Genomic DNA, 18,633 nt, shown 5'->3' on the forward strand with positions numbered 1-18,633 from the left:
CGCAGGCTTTTGCATTATAAAATGGCTGAAAAGATAACATTAATTTCTTTGGGTGCTTTAATTTGATTCTGTGTGGTTTTCATTCGAGAAGTGTTAGCGGTGTGTAGTTTCCTTTTTTTCCCCCTCACTTACACATTCAAGCAAGCAGTTGCATTCCTCACATGTACAGGCTTTTTTTTTTTTACCATATGACCTTTGATTGTACCGGGTTTTTTTTTATGGACTCGTGGATGATGCTGCATGCACTGTATAGCATGGCAATGGGAAATTATGTATTCACCTTTTCTCTAAAGACAAGTGGCATCTAATTTAAGAAGTCAGCTCTCATATTATGAAGCTTCTTTCAAAAGCTTCAAAGAAACAAATGTAGCCTAAAGAAAGCTGTGATGTTTTGATTTTGAAATATCTTCAAGGACAATAAGACTTAGGCACTTTTTTTTTTTTTTTTTTTTGGAAAGGGTAATTAATAACATTGACAGTAGTCCAGAATTAAGTGGTAACACCAATATCTGTAGTTGAAACAACTCATATGACATGAGAGCTTATTCAAGAGTTTATCTATTTTAGTAAATCATGGACAGGAATCATCACCCTTACATCCCCCTTGGTTTAAATATGTAAACATGCTTTGCAGCATATTTGCGCATCACAAAAGAAAAAAACAAACAAATCATGTTGTAATCTGATAGAAACTGTGTACAAGCTCAAGAAGTTGAATTCAAAGATACATTAAAATTCATGTTCACACACGTATCATCATCGTACGATTACCTGCCTTCCAAGTACACACAGGAGTCATGACATTTACTTGACAGAAAATCAGGACAAAAAAATAAAAGGATTAGAGACACATCTCCATGTTTGGATTGAACAGGGCAGCAAAAAGTGAACAGTGGCGCATTCCCCGATGTGCAAAACACACAAGCCTTCTTCTTGGTTATGCCGTCATGGCAGTGGCAAAACTATCAATTAGCTATTCATTACCTGTCAGCTAGTTGTCTCATGTTGACGGGATTTACACCCCACAGGACGTAACTGAGCACAGCGGCTGCATGCATAATCATTATGACTTGCTCGTACAGTGGAGGTGAACTATTGACAACGCACCCCCACACACATATGCTCATTAAAAGTAAGGTAGAAAATTGGTAAACTAAATACAAACTCAGCTTTTCAGTAAATCTAAAGCCAATAGAGGAGTTTGTGACCTGTAACCTCCTTTGGCACTGGTTCCCAAAATCTAATTTGAATCTGACATCGATTTAGGGAAAAATATAACATGCCATTGCAGTCTGATAATTGGTGCATGAGACAGCTTTGTGGAAAGGCTGGTGGCCTTTCTTCTGAAGGGTTTATGATTAATGACCTTCCTGTACATGCAGACCTGTCTGCAGGTCTCCAGCCAACCTCATTCTTCACATATACCTGACTGACTTCCCCTGCTTCTTGAACTACACTCTCCTTGGTAACCTAAGCCAATAGGATCCGTGGATGATGTGTGTTTTCATTCTCCAAACAGCCAGGAGGCTGTGCAGATATTGTCAGTGAGCTCTAAGGCACAGCACGGAGCAGGGCTGGCTCTGCAGAGATTGCACTAGAGCGCTTGCTTAAGGCCATGAAGGCAGAATGACATTATGCACAGTGTAAGCTGCATTATGCTCATGTGTTCTGACCTTTTTTTTTTTATTTTTATTTTTATTTTTATTTTATTTTTTTTTTTATTTTTTTTTTTTTTTCCTTCAGCATTTCATTATAAGGAGGATGAAAATGTATTGACCACCTCAGCAGGGGCCTGTTTTCGCAGCTTTTAACGGGTTCATAACCACAGCTTGACAACACGGAATGGTATTGTCTGAGTGCACAAACAAATTAGAAAGGTTTTGCTGGCTTAATCCCTTTTGGTGTTTAACACACTTGTTCTGTCTTCAAGAGGTCTATTTTTGGAGAAAATCAATCTTGTATTTCCCCTGCCATCAGTGGGCAGGGCCCCCGCACATCTCAACCACCCACCCCCTAATCCCCATCATCAATCAGGCAACATGGCTGTAAGGGGTGTGGGTTATTGAAATTAATTGAAAAATGTTTCAATCCTGAAAGCAAATTCATTCCCAACGCTCTCACCCATTTACAGCAATTTAATGTTTATTACAATGCAAACATCTCTGTACTGCACTCTTGCTGATTGAATGTACTCTGGAGTGCCTGTTTATTCAAATTATTCAACCACAAATATGTACCTTTGTATTAAACTGAACCTATATTGTATATTTTTCTAGTAGTGGTTTTCATAGAATATAGCTTTTTAAAAAAAAAAAAGAAAAAAAATCACTCAAGATTCTGCAGTTGCAGCAGGACATCTTGTTTAAGTGACTGTCTGCACTGTATCCCTGTTTCATGTCTGGTTGGGGACCTTTAAGTATTGTTCCCACTGTCTATTCTTCATTTCCTACCACATGTCTGTTGTTTGCTTTGTAATAGTTTGAAATGTCCACCAAATTTGAAAAAGAAAAAGAATTCTCTGCCCTATGCTGCTGGGATTTTGCAATGCATCGTTACCCTGTAGAGGTCTGAAACAAAGGAGTAAAGGAAGTCGTGAGGCAGATACAAAGCAGGCAAAATGGTCTCTCGCTCTCTCTATCTTTGTTTTAAACACCAACACCAGCCCTCGAAAAAAACAAAAAAACAACTCTATCTAACACTGACTCGGCCAACTCCAGTCCAGACCTTATGCCAACACACACCAGGGTGTGATGCAGCTTGGCAGGAAGACTCAGAAACAGTATCCAGAGTATAAAGAGTGCCGTTATATCTACCTCGATAAAATAACAAATTGGGGTCTGGGTTAAACCATGTAATCTGTTTGTATTGGAAATATATGTCCAAGTAAAACAACAGTCACTAAAATAAAATCAGGGATTAAGAGTTCTAAACCCTCTGAAAATACATAAAAATACACATTGTATTGTAACAAGCTCTCATAGTGGCAGCCAGTACATTGATATTTTCCGTCGTTCCTGCCTCCACCTTTTAATTTCCCGATTCTCTCTGATTGAAATATCCAACATACAATTGAACTCAATTTCTTTGACACAATATATTGTTAGCTTTGATTTTTTGTTTTTTTTTCATTTATTTTCCATGTTCCACCCTCATGATCATCCTTCAAACAGGATCATGTGGGAAGGATGCAGCTTGATGGCTCATTGAAAACGTGGCCTCAATCTGTGACTCCTTTTCATTACTGGAGCTGTGGAAAATAAATCTCTGTTCTTGGTCTCGCCTTTGTTGTTGGGTAAAATCATCTGTGTTTGTGTAAATGTACATGTTAGACGATGTAGTGGTCAGAATGTACCAATTGTAGCACGCACTGATATTTCGTGCTCTAAATCAGGACTGAAAATCTGTAACCCCCTAAAAATATGCAGATGTATGAACGTCTATTGTCTTTTGCTGAAGGCATTGCTGTTCCATGGTGAGGAATGTTGCATGGAGCGTGAAATAGTTTCATAAAGCTTTAGGGAGGAGGTGTGTTTGATTCATAACTGTATCATATCTGAAATGAGGGTGCTATTTCAACCGTGTTTTTTTTTTTTTTTTGATGCCATCTGCTGTTTAGATGCCGAAATGTAGGAATCTACATATCTCAAAACTAATGAGAAACTAATGGGCCGTCACAAAAAGTCCATGAATATGAGCTGTGACATTACGTGGAAGCAAACGATCCTGCATGCGGTGACATGTTTTGTTTCCCATTACACAAATGCCTTTTTCTTTTTCGATGAGCGCAGTTTCTTTCCCCACCCAACCAACTTGAAAATCACTTCAACCTGTACACAGATTGTTGTACTGAAAACTTTTTCTTTCATCGTTTACAGCGGAATCTGCCTCAGTTCATATGTCTGTTTACTACTACTTTTTAACTAATGATCAAACATTTGCAAAAAATGCATGGTCTACAACCTTGCGAATGTCAAAGAAAACCCACCTGTTTGCACTTCTGGCGTGATGCGACTTTTCTGGACTTGAACAGTGATGTTCTGGCCCTGTTGAAACTTGAATGTTATTCAAAACATCTCGCCTGGTTTATTGCTTTTCTGAAGCATTTCAAGGGTCTTTGTTACAGATTACAGACACAAAATTGAATATGTGCTCTCTGGCCATTTCAATGGCAAAATCGTAGATGCGCCAACCAGTGCTCATAAAAACATGTGCTCCTCAGCTGCAAGCAATAAAACTTGGAATGCTTACCCGCGAGGCTTATAGTTTTCCTCCACTCCATACACGTCATGGTGCTGTTTCTTGTTCATGCTCAAAAGAGGCAGTCTCAAAACTTTTTGATTGACTCTCATATGTACAGAGGCCGGGCTAGCTGTTTCCCCCTGTCTTTGTGCTCAAGCTAAGTCAGACTAGCATAAGTGTTAATCTGTAACTCAACTACATGGATTTCCCAAAACTATTTCTGTAAACCACTTAAATTAAAAAAAAATGTCATTGTTAACTCAGCCGTGTTTGTTTACTGCTGTATCACCACTCTTGAACCGTCAAATTTGCTTGTGTGTGGGCCACAAATTGGGTGCATGTTTTGACCTGAGTTGATATTCTCTGTGCAGACGGACTGCTCCAGCGACAGCGAGAGCGAAGACAACTTCATCGTCGTCCCTCCACGAGACCACCTCGGCCTGGCCATATTCTCCATGCTCTGCTGTTTCTGGCCTTTGGGGATTGCAGCCTTTTACTTCTCACAGGGGGTGAGGCCACACTCTCACACACAGATACACACACAACCACACGCACACACACACACACACACACACACACACACACAAAGGCCACACAGACACACATATAAACACAGACAAGTAATGCACACACCCTCAAAGTTGTGGTCTGTCACACATGAATGACGCAACATCTGTTTGTCAAGGACTAACATTGACTTCATCCCCCTTAACCACACACACACACACACGCACGCACGCACGCACACACACATACACACACATTCACAGTCCGGATTTATGTATTACTCATTACCAAAAGATTAAGAGCTATTGCACATAAAAAAAAAAAAAAAGGACTGACAGCTGCCTCTCTTAATGCAAGGCCAATTTTTACTGAGCGACACGTCAATAACTCAAGGCCAATCTGTAATGGCTGCTTGATGCTCTGTAAAGAGGCTAAGAGCCTCCTTTAGGAAGAATATATGAATCACTTTCAAGATTTTATCTGTAAACTCCAAAAAAGGAGGTATCCATAATACAAAGGTGAGAGGGCCTTCGAACTGGTGGCGTTTGAATATGAACCCAATTAAAGGTGTGCAGACATATTAAAGATGGTGAGAGAAAGATTAAACCACTGGCTGAGCTGTAGTTTAAGTACATCGAATTTGAGAGAGGAAATGCATGAAAACACAGTAAAACATGTTAAAAAAATAAAAAAATAAATAAAATTGCATTGAAAAATAACTGTATAATCTGTGTTCATTTATCTTTCTGACATTCATGCACAAAAATATACCGTTTTTTTTTTTTATGTTATCAATGTCAAAGAATTAAATTTTTGGGGGTAAAATATTGCATCTTAAATCCTGAGCATGGGAGTTAGATCAATTACTGGGTTTTAGGTTGACGGCATTATACGTTAGGCTCTTGAAAATTATATTTCTTGCCAGAGATAGCGTTTGACATTGATGTAAAGATGATATTTTACATGTTCGTGACCTGAAAACTAACATCATGTGTCGATGAGTGCATGTTTACTGCCTCTGCTCTCCTTTAATGTCAGAAAATACTCACCGAGGTGCGCTGCAACCGCTGAGAAATCCATTTCTAATATGTGCCGATCTGTCATTAGCTGCTATTTCCAACAAGAACATGTGTTGTTTTTAAAGTGCAGCATGTCAAAGAATGACAAGGCAGTCAGTTCTGAAGCTGTGTTCTCGTCAGTAACATCATCAAATGGCACATAATAGGTGTTCAGTGGATTCCAGACGGATTTCCTCCCTCTTTTCAGTTCTGTAAGTGACGACGCCGATGGTGGCGTGTCAAACAAAGAGCACAGCGATCACCTCTTTTCTTGTTGCTGATCAATTCTGTTCTGTGCATCGTTACCATTGTATAAGGCAAAAACAAAAACAAATGAAAGGGTCATCAGTAGCACACACACATGCAGTGTATGTTTAGGAACAAACACACACACACTGTTCACACCACACATATGCTTCAGACGGACGAGCTTATCAGTAAATTGCTCTGCCTTTGACTATGAATTCTTATCAAAAGCTCGAGCGTTTAGCTGTCTTATCTGTGGGCGCAAGTAGTCCAAGCCAGTCAGTGAATTATCTTGTCAGGAGCTAATTTGATTCTTCCTGCGTAATTATGGGGAAGTGATGGCTGTGTTTAGGGATGAATGGTTTTTCTGCCAATCTCCCTCCTTTCGAAGGTACCGTCCAGAAGAGCTGTCAGGAGAAGATATGGAAGGAGTCTGGGATCGCTTAATTTTATAGCTCAATAACCCACTTCACTGCCCTTCATTCCATTCAGTTGTTCAGGAAGACCCCACCCCACCCACCCCGCCCCCCATGCTAACTAAATGATGTAATTCTATAGAAGTTAGTGGGATGATATTGAACATTTTTAGCAGCACACAGGCTTCTATTTTTTTTTTTAATATAGAATCATATGGTCATGGCTATGCAAGCAGTCCAGACCAAGCAACAGGGAGAGCAGAGAGCATTTTCCTCATAGACTGTATATAAAAATGGACGTCGTCTCCAGATCAGAAAATTTAAGCCAATGTGGAAGTGCCATAAAACACAATACCACTGAGGGCCACTAGGGGCTGACTCCAAAAAGCGTCAACTTGTCTCTCTTGTTTCCACAAGTTAATTTGGTGTTGTTCACTAAGTTCTTAGCCTCATCCACCCTTCACTAAGATGTCACAATGGGTTGCCACCTGGGTTTCTGTTCGAAAAATTACTCAGAGGCTAGGTTCAAAATCAAACATATTGGACATTTATTCTTGCAAGAAGGAGCAAATACATGTACACTCAAAGAAGGATGCCGAGCATTGCTCAACGTCACTCCTCTGGAGGGCAGCTTTATACAGTGTGACAAACAATAGACCGTCACCCCCATTTCCTTTGTATCTGCTTTCGTATGGTAATGTTGATTAGATTTGCAGGTCACAAGGACCTGGACACAGGACACAGGGGGAGTTGTCATTTAGATGTGGAAAGTAAAACAAAAAGGAATCACTTGCAAATAAGAGAGAAACAAAAGAAACTTTTCGGAGCCTGCTTGACAAGAAACTTTTCGGAGCCTGCTTGACCAGAAACTTTCCGGAGCCACAATGCAAACAAGAAGAGACAATATTTTTCTTTCCATCCCCTGAGCTTAACATCATATGTAAAGTCTGTCACAATGATATGGTTGGTAAATCTGCCTAATATACACAATTAACATAAAACACCATAACTCCACCCCAAAACTTTAAACTGTTTTTTCTTCAGCTTTAGTGGGTTTGCTGTCACTGTTCTCTGCCTTTGTAGGAAGTGAGAGTAGATGGAATGTAAGATTTGACAAGGGCAGCTGGAATAAAATGAAATGATATCGCATTAGCTTCCCCATTTACTCTGAGGACATTTACAAACAAACAGGTTAGTGACTGTAATGGAGTCTGTGGACGGCTGATCAATAGTGTTTTTGTTCCCACTGGAAGGTCAGACCTGGAGAGCTGCTGGCTTCCCAAGGAGAGGAATTGAGTGAGCGCGTCACCAAACACACAAGCACAGAAATAAACATGCATTCCTATCCTGCTTTAAATTGTTTGTTTACCAAAGACAGCATCTTTAATTCTGTATAATGTCTTTATTGTAAATAGTGATGCTGAGCTTCAGGATTTTGTGTTTACCGACCACGACCACGAATACCTGAGGAAAATTAGCTTTGAGCATTTGATTGGAAAGGGAAATTCAGTTTCAATTATTGCCAGTAATAGGTTGAGTGTTTTGTTTCGAGATGGTGATAATTTTTTGTTTCTCTCAGCTCTGAGACATCTGTGATGGAAAGTGCAGAGTTGAGCAGCAATTCCTTTCATGATTATGCAAATAGGACTCCCCTGAAGTTATCTTATGACATACAAGTCATCATAATGAATGAGCTGATTATTGTGAAACAGTTTACGTATTTGTGTGTGAAGGAGGTTGAGGGACATACATAAAGAAAGGGAGAGAGATTCTAGGCTTTATTTGTTGTTTATTTGGAAGAAAAACCTGTTAAGTGTACTGAATTGACTTCCGAGAGCGCATCTCAGTGTGAGTCTCCGTGCAGCTCAGGCAGAGATGTTATCTTTTTCTCTATGACACCACATTTCAATCATTTTGTCAAGGTTGTGGAGATAAAGCCTTAAATGCTTCTCAGTATTTTCCCTTCAAGGGTATTCAAGGAAAAAAAATCCTCACATTGACATATACGGTGCATTATAAAGAGCTCAACCTGCTATTGTCATCTGCTGCGTCCACATTACAGTTTATTTCTATTTGCCTTTCAGAGTCCTTTGCCTCAGGGAGGACCACAACATGCCTTCATTTGAGTTTTTAATGATGAATCATTACGAGTGCATTTACCAAATGCATCCACTGAGGAAATGAAACAACAAGCATCTGTCCTTCAACCCTGTGGAGACAACTGTCCACTGTTATATTTCTTCATATAAATTTCACTCTCCCCTTGCTCGGGTGGGGTAAAGGAGAATGTGCTTTGTCTCGTTTTGAAAGGAAATCCAAACCTAATTTCCCATAAAACCTTCATAATGCTGCTTTTGTTTCAATAATTACTGTATTGACATGGAAGCTAAAGGCCCTGCCTTGAATACATATTCCTTTGTCTAGATTTGCTAGCTGACCTTTCAACACATTCTTCTAAAGAGTCTCTCTCTCTCTCTCTCTCTCTCTCTCTCTCTCTCTCTCTCTCTCTCTCTCTCTCTCTCTCTCTCTCTCTCTCTCTCTCGCTCTAATCTGCCTCTCTTTGTCCTGGCCTATTAAGCATTGTCTTAAAAAACCTTCCTGGCGCTATTAAAACACTTGGTCCACTGTGTACCTTCCCTATGCTCAGTTTTTTTTTTCTTTTTCAGCAGTAACGAACAAACTTGATGAATGGTGAATTTAGTTTTTCATGTGCACTTTTTATATATATTATTCAATGGATAAAAGTGAGTTCTGCTAGAAAATCATGATTTTGCGATCGCAATAGTTCATGCAAATTCAACCAATATTTGTAGGAGCTTTCCATTTTTCAAAATGCCCGTGATTTTTCTGCAATAAATGTACTCAATAGAAGCTCAACGGAAGGCATTACAGGACAAAGTAAGCAAAGTATCAACAAACATAACTCCTCCACTCTCATCATCAAAACAAACCACATACCAGTTGACTAGAAAAAAAATAGCAAAACTAGAAATGTTAGGGTTTATGGGAAATGTGGTCTTACCATTAAAATTAGGCTACCAATCATCACACTTCGCTTTGTCTGTCGATAATACAATCATGTTAAATTTTAGTTTTACCGCCATATTTTGCACTTCATTTTTGTACGCAGTTTTACAAATCTGATCTTGTTTAAATAAATGTCTAAAAAATGACTCCATGAGACAACCATACTGAAGAACTATTCATCCCATTACCATAACAAACCTCTTGCAATGACTATGTGGCAGATATCCAGTGGTGCTTTTGAAGCAAATGGAGGAAATACAGAAACTAAATTAGCAGATTTTGCATTTTGCTCTATCTTTTTTTATTCTAATATTAGTGGCCAGTCAACACCATTTTATTTTCATTTACCTGAATTGAATGATTTTATAACATTGAGAAACTGCAAACAAAAAGATCCAGAACTCCAAGCCAAGCAGGGAGGGGTATCGTTCATTGTCTGTCGCAGCTGCTCTGCCAGTTTGCATGACTGTCGTGCAAATGAACAGAGAGTATGAATAATACAGTGTTTCAGTCAGGAGAGGCTGATAAAGAAAGAGGCTTAAACAGTAATTAAATTAATTTATCCGACTTAGTTTGCACAAAAGGGAAAGTTGAACGAATATGTGAGAAGTCTTAAGCAATTAGACCCCACAGTGATGTCATCATTTTTAATGGTTCCATAAGATATACAGGAAGCGCCCTCTATGGAGTTTAGACACTGGTGGTGGTGAAGAGCAATGACTAGAGAACTGGATGGATGTGAAGGTCCCACCATCAGGTTTAAGGAGGATTGCATCGACCTCACACAGAAATGACGGCTGACAGCAGCAGCAGAGAAACATTGTTTTAAATGACGAAGACTGGCTCACAGAGGTCGTGATTGGTTTAGCTGAAAGAGTAAATAGCCTCAGTCATGATTGAGTTTGAAGTGGGAAGAGAGGAGAGGGGATGTAAACCGAGAAAACAAGAAGGTAGTCCTCAGCTAACTTTCACTAATTCTTATGACTCTATGAAACTTGACTTTCACTCCATTTTTTTTTTCCTCTTTTTTTTTTTACCATCACTACTTTTGGGAAGTACAAATATACAATATAGTTGATTCATAATAGTTTTAAATCAGTCTGTTAGTTTTTCATTTAGTTTGTTTTGGACAGGATCACAGATAAAGAAAAAAAGTAAGCTGGAAATTTTGGTCTCTTCCAAGTAGCAACCCACTGTGATGTCACACCCTGGTTTGTGAACTGCCGTTTTGAGGCCTTTAGTCTGCATGTTGGCCATCGCCATATTGGCTTTTTGCTGGCAATAGGGTTGTATTAATTAAGTTGATGCTGTTTGAATGGGAGTCAATGCAGAGGTTTTCTTTTTAGCCATCCCTAGTGGCTCTCGGTGGGATTACACTTTTGCAGTCCTGGAGTCTATGTCCATTTGTATATACAGTCCATTGTCTTTCCCGTCTGTTTTGTCTCTGGCTTTCCCTTCGGTTATTGATGCCGACCGCACCTAAGAAAGGAAGAAGCCACAGGGCTAGGTAGCTGGACCAGCTGGCTTTTCTCAATGAGAAGAAGGGATGGCTCGATTGCAGAATCCTCCAAGATTTCTGTTGTGACGAGCAAAGCTTGCCGCAAAGGAATCTCGTTTGAGCCACTTTGATCCACAGTCTCTGAGCTCCTGAGCAAAAGTTGAAGGTGAAAACAAGTATAGCGCTTGTATGGAGACTTGCTTCGGTGTTTAGTTTTCTACTCACCGCCAGTGTCAGATCCAAACTCCACATCAATGCAGATGCTGCATCTAACTGAGCAGGCTCAGTTGTCCATAAGAAATGGAACCTCATCTACTTGGAGCTGTGGCTCACCTCCAAAATGAAAGGGACAGGCTTTTATAAGAGAGGGAGGCACTGACCCCGAGGCCAACCTCATCATATTCACACACATTGCACATCAGGGCCGTCATTATTAAAATGAATCCAAGAATAATGAAGGTCATTTCACACATCCACATACTACATTTCAAAATTGTGCTGGCATAAATTCAGCACAATTTTCTGACCGATGTGTACAGGCACAATAAATTATAGTTGCGCTCTAGCAACGTGTGGAGTCGTTGACTCCGCTGAATCTCATCAACCAGGAATAAACTAATAGATAAATATGGAGCCGCATTGTAATATAACAGAACACAATTAAGTTTGGGGGAAGACAATAGAGATGGAAAATAGAAAAGCCAACACAAAGTATAAATGTAACGTGCTTGTAGAGATCAAATCTACATCTAGTTTTGCAGCCCAAAACTTTAGTGTTTTGGTTAATTCGTAATTCTCTCGTGTGTTGTTTCCATCCACAGCAGGCTGTTGTTTTCAGTAAACACTATACACCGATGGTAGACTACTTGCCAAGTGACAAAAATCAAACACACAGTGAGCAATTAGCTGATGGACATCTCAAGAGTTGTTGAAGAGCAAAAAAGGAGCAGAGAGGAGAGTGAAAACTGGTCAGACACCAAGTCTCCAAATGAGTTATAATATGATATAATGTGTCTGCTATGTGTCAATGTGTCTGCTTGCTCTGTTGGCAGGAAATATTTTGCTGTCAAGTTAGACATCAGGCCATATGGTGCATGACAAACGTGATTTTGAGGTTGTCATGGTGTTCTGCCTTCTTCCCAAAACAACGAAGAACTCAACAACACAAAAAATGACAGCAGCCTTTAAATCATATATTTATTATTCATGGATACTTTGGGTTTTGCCTAAAGTTACACATTAATATCAAATCTTACATTCAAAATTTCATAATCACACTGTATGTAAACATTAAAGGCCCCATATTATGTAAATTCAGATTTTCATTTCTTTTGTATTTTAAAGCAGATTGAAGTGCTCTATACATAGTGTCAAAACGCTCAGTCCATGGAGAAATGTGCTTGTATATAGCAACAGTGCTGTTTGGGCTTATGTAAATTTGTGATGTCACAAACTCACGCTCATTTCATATGCCCTTAGCACAGCCCACTGTTTAACCCTTTATGTAGAAGCAACCATCAAGCGATCTTTCCCTCACAAAGCTAGCAAACTACAAGACCAAAGAAAACTGATGGTTGGCCTGAGTGTGTGTCACTCATGAAAGAGTCAGCCAATCAGAAGGAAGATTTATTTGTATCATTGCGCCATAAACACACAGACACAAAAACAGCCTGTTATTGGTAGAGCTACATTTTTTTTTTTAATGGTTTTTAGTACTTAGAACCACAAAAATATAAAGTAAAACACCAGAAAAGTTTAAAATATGGAACCTTTAATGAACCTTTTCAGTATTTTACATGGGAATTATATAATTTAATACTGTGTCAGACTAGAATATAAACAATTCCTTCATTAGTTAGAAATGACCAATTACTTATACGTGTTAAATGGGTATCTTTTATTATTATTCAGTGTTCTGATTGATTCTTCTTTTGTTGTGTGAGCCTGTGCAGCTGTGGCTCGGTGCCTTTTTCAAGCAACAACAAGAAAGTTCTGACACTGAAACAGCAGGGCAAAGGGCCACTGAAATAACAAGTCTGCAAGAAAAACATTGTGACTGTGCTCTTGTTGATGAGCCTGAAACAACTGTTGAGAAAGATTCTGAGTTCAGATAATTAAAAACAACAGGCAGGGTTTTGGTTTTTAGTGTTACCGTTGTTGTTGTTGTTGTTGTTGTTGTTGTTGTTGTTGTTGTTGTTGTTGTTTTGGTTTTTCACTTCTAACATCAGAACATTGGATGCACATAGAGTCATGTCAGAGAGGAAAATACATTTTGTACCATTTCAGGACTCCTATTTAATTGATGCTAATGTAATTTACGGTGTTTCACTGGCTGCTGTTTAGCAAGAAAGATGTCAGTTGTTGTTACTGTGTTCAGTGACTCACGCTACAGGAAGCCATTGTTGTTTAAACCGAATAGTTAACACAACACCACAGAGAGGAGCTATATGTGTCTATAAAGGGATGTAAAGATGCACTGTACCCTTTATTACATGGTAACTGGGTCATGGCAGTAGGGGTTGCTACCTGTAAAAAAATATATAAAAAGCCTTCATGTAACAAAGCAATGTGAGCAAACAAAGAACTGTCTTTTTTTAGCCTGTTTATTTCTTTAAAGCATACAATGGTTGTATACAAATATGTATATCCAGAGCTTTTTTATTATTATTAATTTAATGACAAATTATGACAAATCTGCTTTCCTCATATGTCGTTTGTCATTCAGTGCTTGCAGTTGAGATGACCATAACCTTCAATCCTTGACATTTTCACACTAATGGCTATTTTTTTTTAGTCCTGCCATGCATGATGTGCTCTCCTTAGTTTTGCCAAGCTGCTCGGTCAATCCTCCAATTCCTTTTTTTTCATTACACTGCCACAGAAATATGTAATTCATTTTTATTTTTATTTAGACGTCTCTCCCTCTCTGTTGAGGTTCCTCCAAACAGTATCTGGCTCTTCACTTTCTTCTTTTCCTGCATTTTCTCTCTTTTACAGACCACCAAGGCGGTGAACAAAGGTGACTTCCCACTGGCTAACATCGCCTCCCGAAGGGCTTTGTTCCTAGCCGCGCTCTCCATCACTATAGGCACCGGTGTGTATGTAGGGGTGGTGGTAGCACTCATTGCCTACCTCTCGAAACCAGGACACATATAACAGTCGCACCTTCCTTCCACACACCTCCGGGGAGCACAGGAAGGGAGCAACCGCCTCTGGGGAACGCCATTGGTCCTGCAGACTTCGAGAAAAGTTTTTAGAGGATGTACAGTCTTGTTTTTTTCCCTCCACCTTCTTTTCTTTTCCAGCCTTCTCTCCCTACAGGCCCTCTGTCAGACAAGATTATCCACAGTGACTGGAGAGAGGTCAAGCTGGAGGGCGAGAAGAGGGGGATTGGGAATAGACAAACTCTTTTTTGGGGGGTTGTTGAGACAGAGGGTTTGAGGAATGGAAGTATTCCATGTTGGAGCCCAGTTTTCATCCTATTGACTAAATGTTGGCTTCCTACTTTTTTGACTGTTATTTGGTTTTCAACATCGATACAGAAACTTTAAAGACACAAAACTGAGACAATAACTCAATCGATTATCAATGAGCCGAGGATGAGGAAGGTTAAAAATCAACACAAAGTCACTCACAAACTTAAACCAACACTATGCTGTTGTTACATGAGCTGCCGTTAAATTTGGATCTTCTCTGTGGAGTCTTGCCATCTGTAATCTCAGTTTGACACCCAGGACTGTCTTAAATAGACTGTGATCTGCCCTCATCAACTCAAAATACCAGGACTATATTCTGTCTCTGAGCTGACTGCCTCACAGTATAAAACAAAAAATGCAAGGCCACATCCACAGTTTCTTAAATAATAACGAAGCATGGCTTTTGTTTGCGGAGAAACATTTAAAAAAAAAAAACAGGACTATTGAAAAGTTTAATCAAAGAATACTACTCTGAAAGGTGGAAGATATGATTAAACATTATCAAGAAGAGAAATTGTTTCTTTCTCATTAAAATATCTGCACTGGCATGAATTACAAGAATCTCAACGGAGTCTCAGACCTGTAGTTTTCGTCGGAGAAGGTGTCCATCCATCAGAAATGTGCCCCACGAACAACCAAGAACTCACAAAATCTGCACATGTAGATATGGTTTGCCTCCATAAATGCAAATGTGCTTCATTTTTTATGTTTGTCTTTAAGTGTTCCCTGCTGTCTAAAGGCATCTTCATTAATCCTGCTTTAAGGAATGTTTATTTATCGCTTTTGGGGTAAAGTACACGTGAGGTGAGGAGATGGTCACAAATTTGGGGCAAAAGGTGTTCGGTTTCTCCAGAAGAATTTGCATATCTGGCAACACGGTGTGAAATGAAGCATCAGCAGTTCACACTGTGAGGAAGTTATAAATCAGGTAGATAATGTCATTAAAAGGCACGCCTTACATATCCTCCAGGGCTGCACATATAAACAAAGTGTCGCGGCCTGACAGCTTTGAATTTAGCTCCGATCAATTATTCTTTGCATGGCTCGAGCTATAGCAGCAGTACACTGCTACAGCTACGCATGATGGATTGGATTTAGAACTTCTTTTTGTCAGATCATAAAACAGCTTAAACTAAAATTGATTAGGCAGTGAAGGGGCTCATATTTTGCACAATACTTCCCCCCACATGTATCCCTCCAGCTAATAAAACAGAGGGCGTTTAATAATAATAAAGACACATTTTTTAAGAATTCTTACAAACAAATCCCTGAGTTTTTGTTTGAAGAGCTTATTGATGACCGATAATTTAGTTTGGGTTTTTATATTGTAGATTATCAGCCAGACGGTTGAAGCAGTGAAGCCTCAAGAGGTAACATTATGTGCTTCCCTGCGTAGGTCCTGCATTCGTCATACCTGACAGTTATGGTGCACAATTAGCGCCCCGTAATGGCTTTTTCTGAAGGAATGTGTATTCTCTGGAGCATAGCCCCAAAATAGCACAACCACATTAATTTCACTAATAAGATGCTTTTGGTGTCGCTGGTTGCTGTCAGACCCTGCAAGTAAACATCCATTTGCACATCGTGAACATTTTAAACTAAAACAATGTGAGTCGGTTCTGATGTGCTAATGAAGAGTGAATGTTCTTCCCATCGGCTTCATAAGGAGAAGTTTCCAGTTTGCTTTGCTTAAATAAAACTGCAGCTAAAACCAAGAGGTTTACTTTGAATCTCATTATCGATTTCCTGTATATGAGTGAAAATCCAGTCACCCTCTGAAACAGGCCATAATGAGTGCAGACTGATGTCGAGGTATTTATTTGAAGCCTTAGAATTCACCTCACTGAGTTTCTGGTCATCTGAAGAGCTGGTTGATGTTCTGTAAATGTTTGGTCTTATAGCCTCCGACTCCCTTCTGACCACTCGTCCCATCAGTAACTCATGAGCTACTGATTGTAGTGTATGCACACATCATGAGCATCACTGTCACCACAGTGAAAGACTCTTTCATCGCTCGGAGAAGGTTTTTATTGCTGATAATGATAAACAAGCTTTGTGTTATGTAGCGTGTCATTCAAATGATGTGTTTTTATCTGGCTTCTTTGGCAACCTGGTATTGTGCAATGTGTTACAACAGTACGTGAGTTTTAACGCTGTTCTTATTTCCTTCTCATTGTGATGAGCTACACATCCATGCAACAAAGACGTTTGCTGAATGCGTTCCTTAATGCCAGGGTGATGGTGATCTCTTTGTGTCGTGCTCTTAAGCTGAGTTAAAGAAGATGACTTTTTCTTTTGTTACATTTATGTTTTGTTTTTTTGTTTTTCCAATCTTGTGTGAAGGCAACATGTACATAGTGCAAATAAAGACATGTTCAAATGTAATGACAAATAAATCAGAAAGGAAGGATGACCTTTCTTAAAAGCGCTTTCCCCCCCTGTGATTTATATAACATTCAGCTCTATATGTGGACCCCCCCACAACCTGAGAGAATTGGCTGAGTAATTGAGATGCTTGAGTTGTTCTTAAAGCAAAAGCAAACACAGACTGAGTCATGGAGTGTGGGTGGGTTTGCCAGAAAGAGACAGAGGAGCAGCTGTGAAATTTGCACCGTTCTCGTTGCTGCATGGAGGAGAGAACATCTTCCTTTGTGCTGTCTCCATCATGGTTATTGAACAGAAGTGCAGAGCCGCACCCTGCTCCACATTTCACACAGCGAGCAACACAGGAGCACGATCGACTGACACTCCCTACACTGTGCCTTATTATAATGATAGCAACTTTCACAAACTCATTATGTGCGTTATTATTTTGTTGTGATTACCGGTTGTGGTGCACATTACCTCCAACATTGGTTCTTAACTTTATTGTCTGACACAACCTCTACAGCTAAATCGGATGAACTCATCAATCTCTTGATTGGCATTATGCAAATATGTCCTTATGAATGGATCACAAACTGAAGTAAACTATTTCCATTATTTGATTCAGCTAACAATTTACTTGGCATATTCTTTTCTGGCTAACAATGTCCGCTGCTTATCCATTTTGAGTTTATTTTACTGCATCTGTTTTAACTGTTGGTTCATTATCTTTAGCCAAGTGTTTGAATCCATTACTTTTAACTGTTTCAACCCATTAGTTGGGCTACATTAGATAACTATTTAGAATGTTCATTCATTACTTCCAGCTATAGAACCATTTCAAAAGTTCATTGCCTTTAGCTAATTATTTAAATCAACTTTTAAATTCCTTTAATCCTTTACTTTTAACGTTCTATCCGTGTTGCATTTATTATAACAGTGTGTCTTCCTCTCTGTGTGTAATCTTTGCTACCTGGCGGGTGGCTCTTAAGAGCTGTGGTCAACTGTCCCGCCGGTTTTTAAAAGTTGTGAACATTTACAAGATGTAGTGGGAGGGGAAAAAAACCCTCCTTTCTACAGTCACTTTCGTATTCCACAGTGCATCATAGTGTTGTGTCTTTTGTTTTCACATGTCCTCTCCAAGCGACAACCAACAGTGACGTCACCAATTGCTTTGTGAAGGGCCGTTCTGAAGCCTCGAGGTCGGCATTTCAGGCGTCGCCACGTGACCATATTTGGATGTTCTTGGAAGGAGTAACACAATTCCTTGTCTTTGTATTTCTTTGTTGAATGGGAGTCTATGGAGCCAGAACCTTTTTGGAGCCAACCACCAGCAGCGGTGGTATTGCCCTCATGGCAATTCTGTATTGGCCTCACTTGTTAGACCCGGAAGCTACATCCACTGCAGTCTGTGGTTCTCTAACTGAACCTGGAAGTCTCCCTCTGCTCCCTCTTCCCCTCTTTTCAGGAGAAGTTGGTGGCTTAAATAAGTTAGCTACAAACCCCCCCCCCCCCCTTAAACATTTTTTTTTCCCGTTAACATGAGAATATGGATTATGTAAATCATATCACAGTTCCTAATGTTCAGTTGCATTAGTCAGAAGTGCTCCCTCACAGCATCGTCTTTGGGAAGCACTGATCTACAACAATGAATAACTATTAACAAAATCCTCCCGTGAAGCAGCTAAACTCCTGTGGCTCAATCCGTGTGTGAAGGTGAAACATGGCTTTGCTGTGCCAGAGTACATACAGCAGCAGTGGGTGCGACTGGAGCACCAGCTGTGGAGAAGCTTTCATTACAG

The 18,633-nt window shown here is 39.7% G+C and overlaps 1 protein-coding gene across 1 annotated transcript in view; it reads left to right on the forward strand.

The window, feature by feature from the left end:
* syndig1l (synapse differentiation inducing 1-like) overlaps positions 1–16,895 on the forward strand; it is a 36,959-nt gene extending 20,064 nt beyond the window's left edge. Inside the window, exons 3-4 of the mRNA XM_069158498.1 lie at positions 4,611–4,748; positions 13,989–16,895. Coding sequence (XP_069014599.1) covers positions 4,611–4,748; positions 13,989–14,147 — 297 coding nt within the window. The 3' untranslated portion in view covers positions 14,148–16,895. The remainder of the gene's footprint in view (positions 1–4,610; positions 4,749–13,988) is intronic.
* Positions 16,896–18,633: the final 1,738 nt, after the last annotated feature.

Source organism: Embiotoca jacksoni, unplaced genomic scaffold (assembly GCF_022577435.1).
Source record: "Embiotoca jacksoni isolate LCO1_2020_lvr unplaced genomic scaffold, fEmbJac1.0.p SCAF_23, whole genome shotgun sequence".
Lineage (NCBI taxonomy): Eukaryota > Metazoa > Chordata > Actinopteri > Embiotocidae > Embiotoca > Embiotoca jacksoni.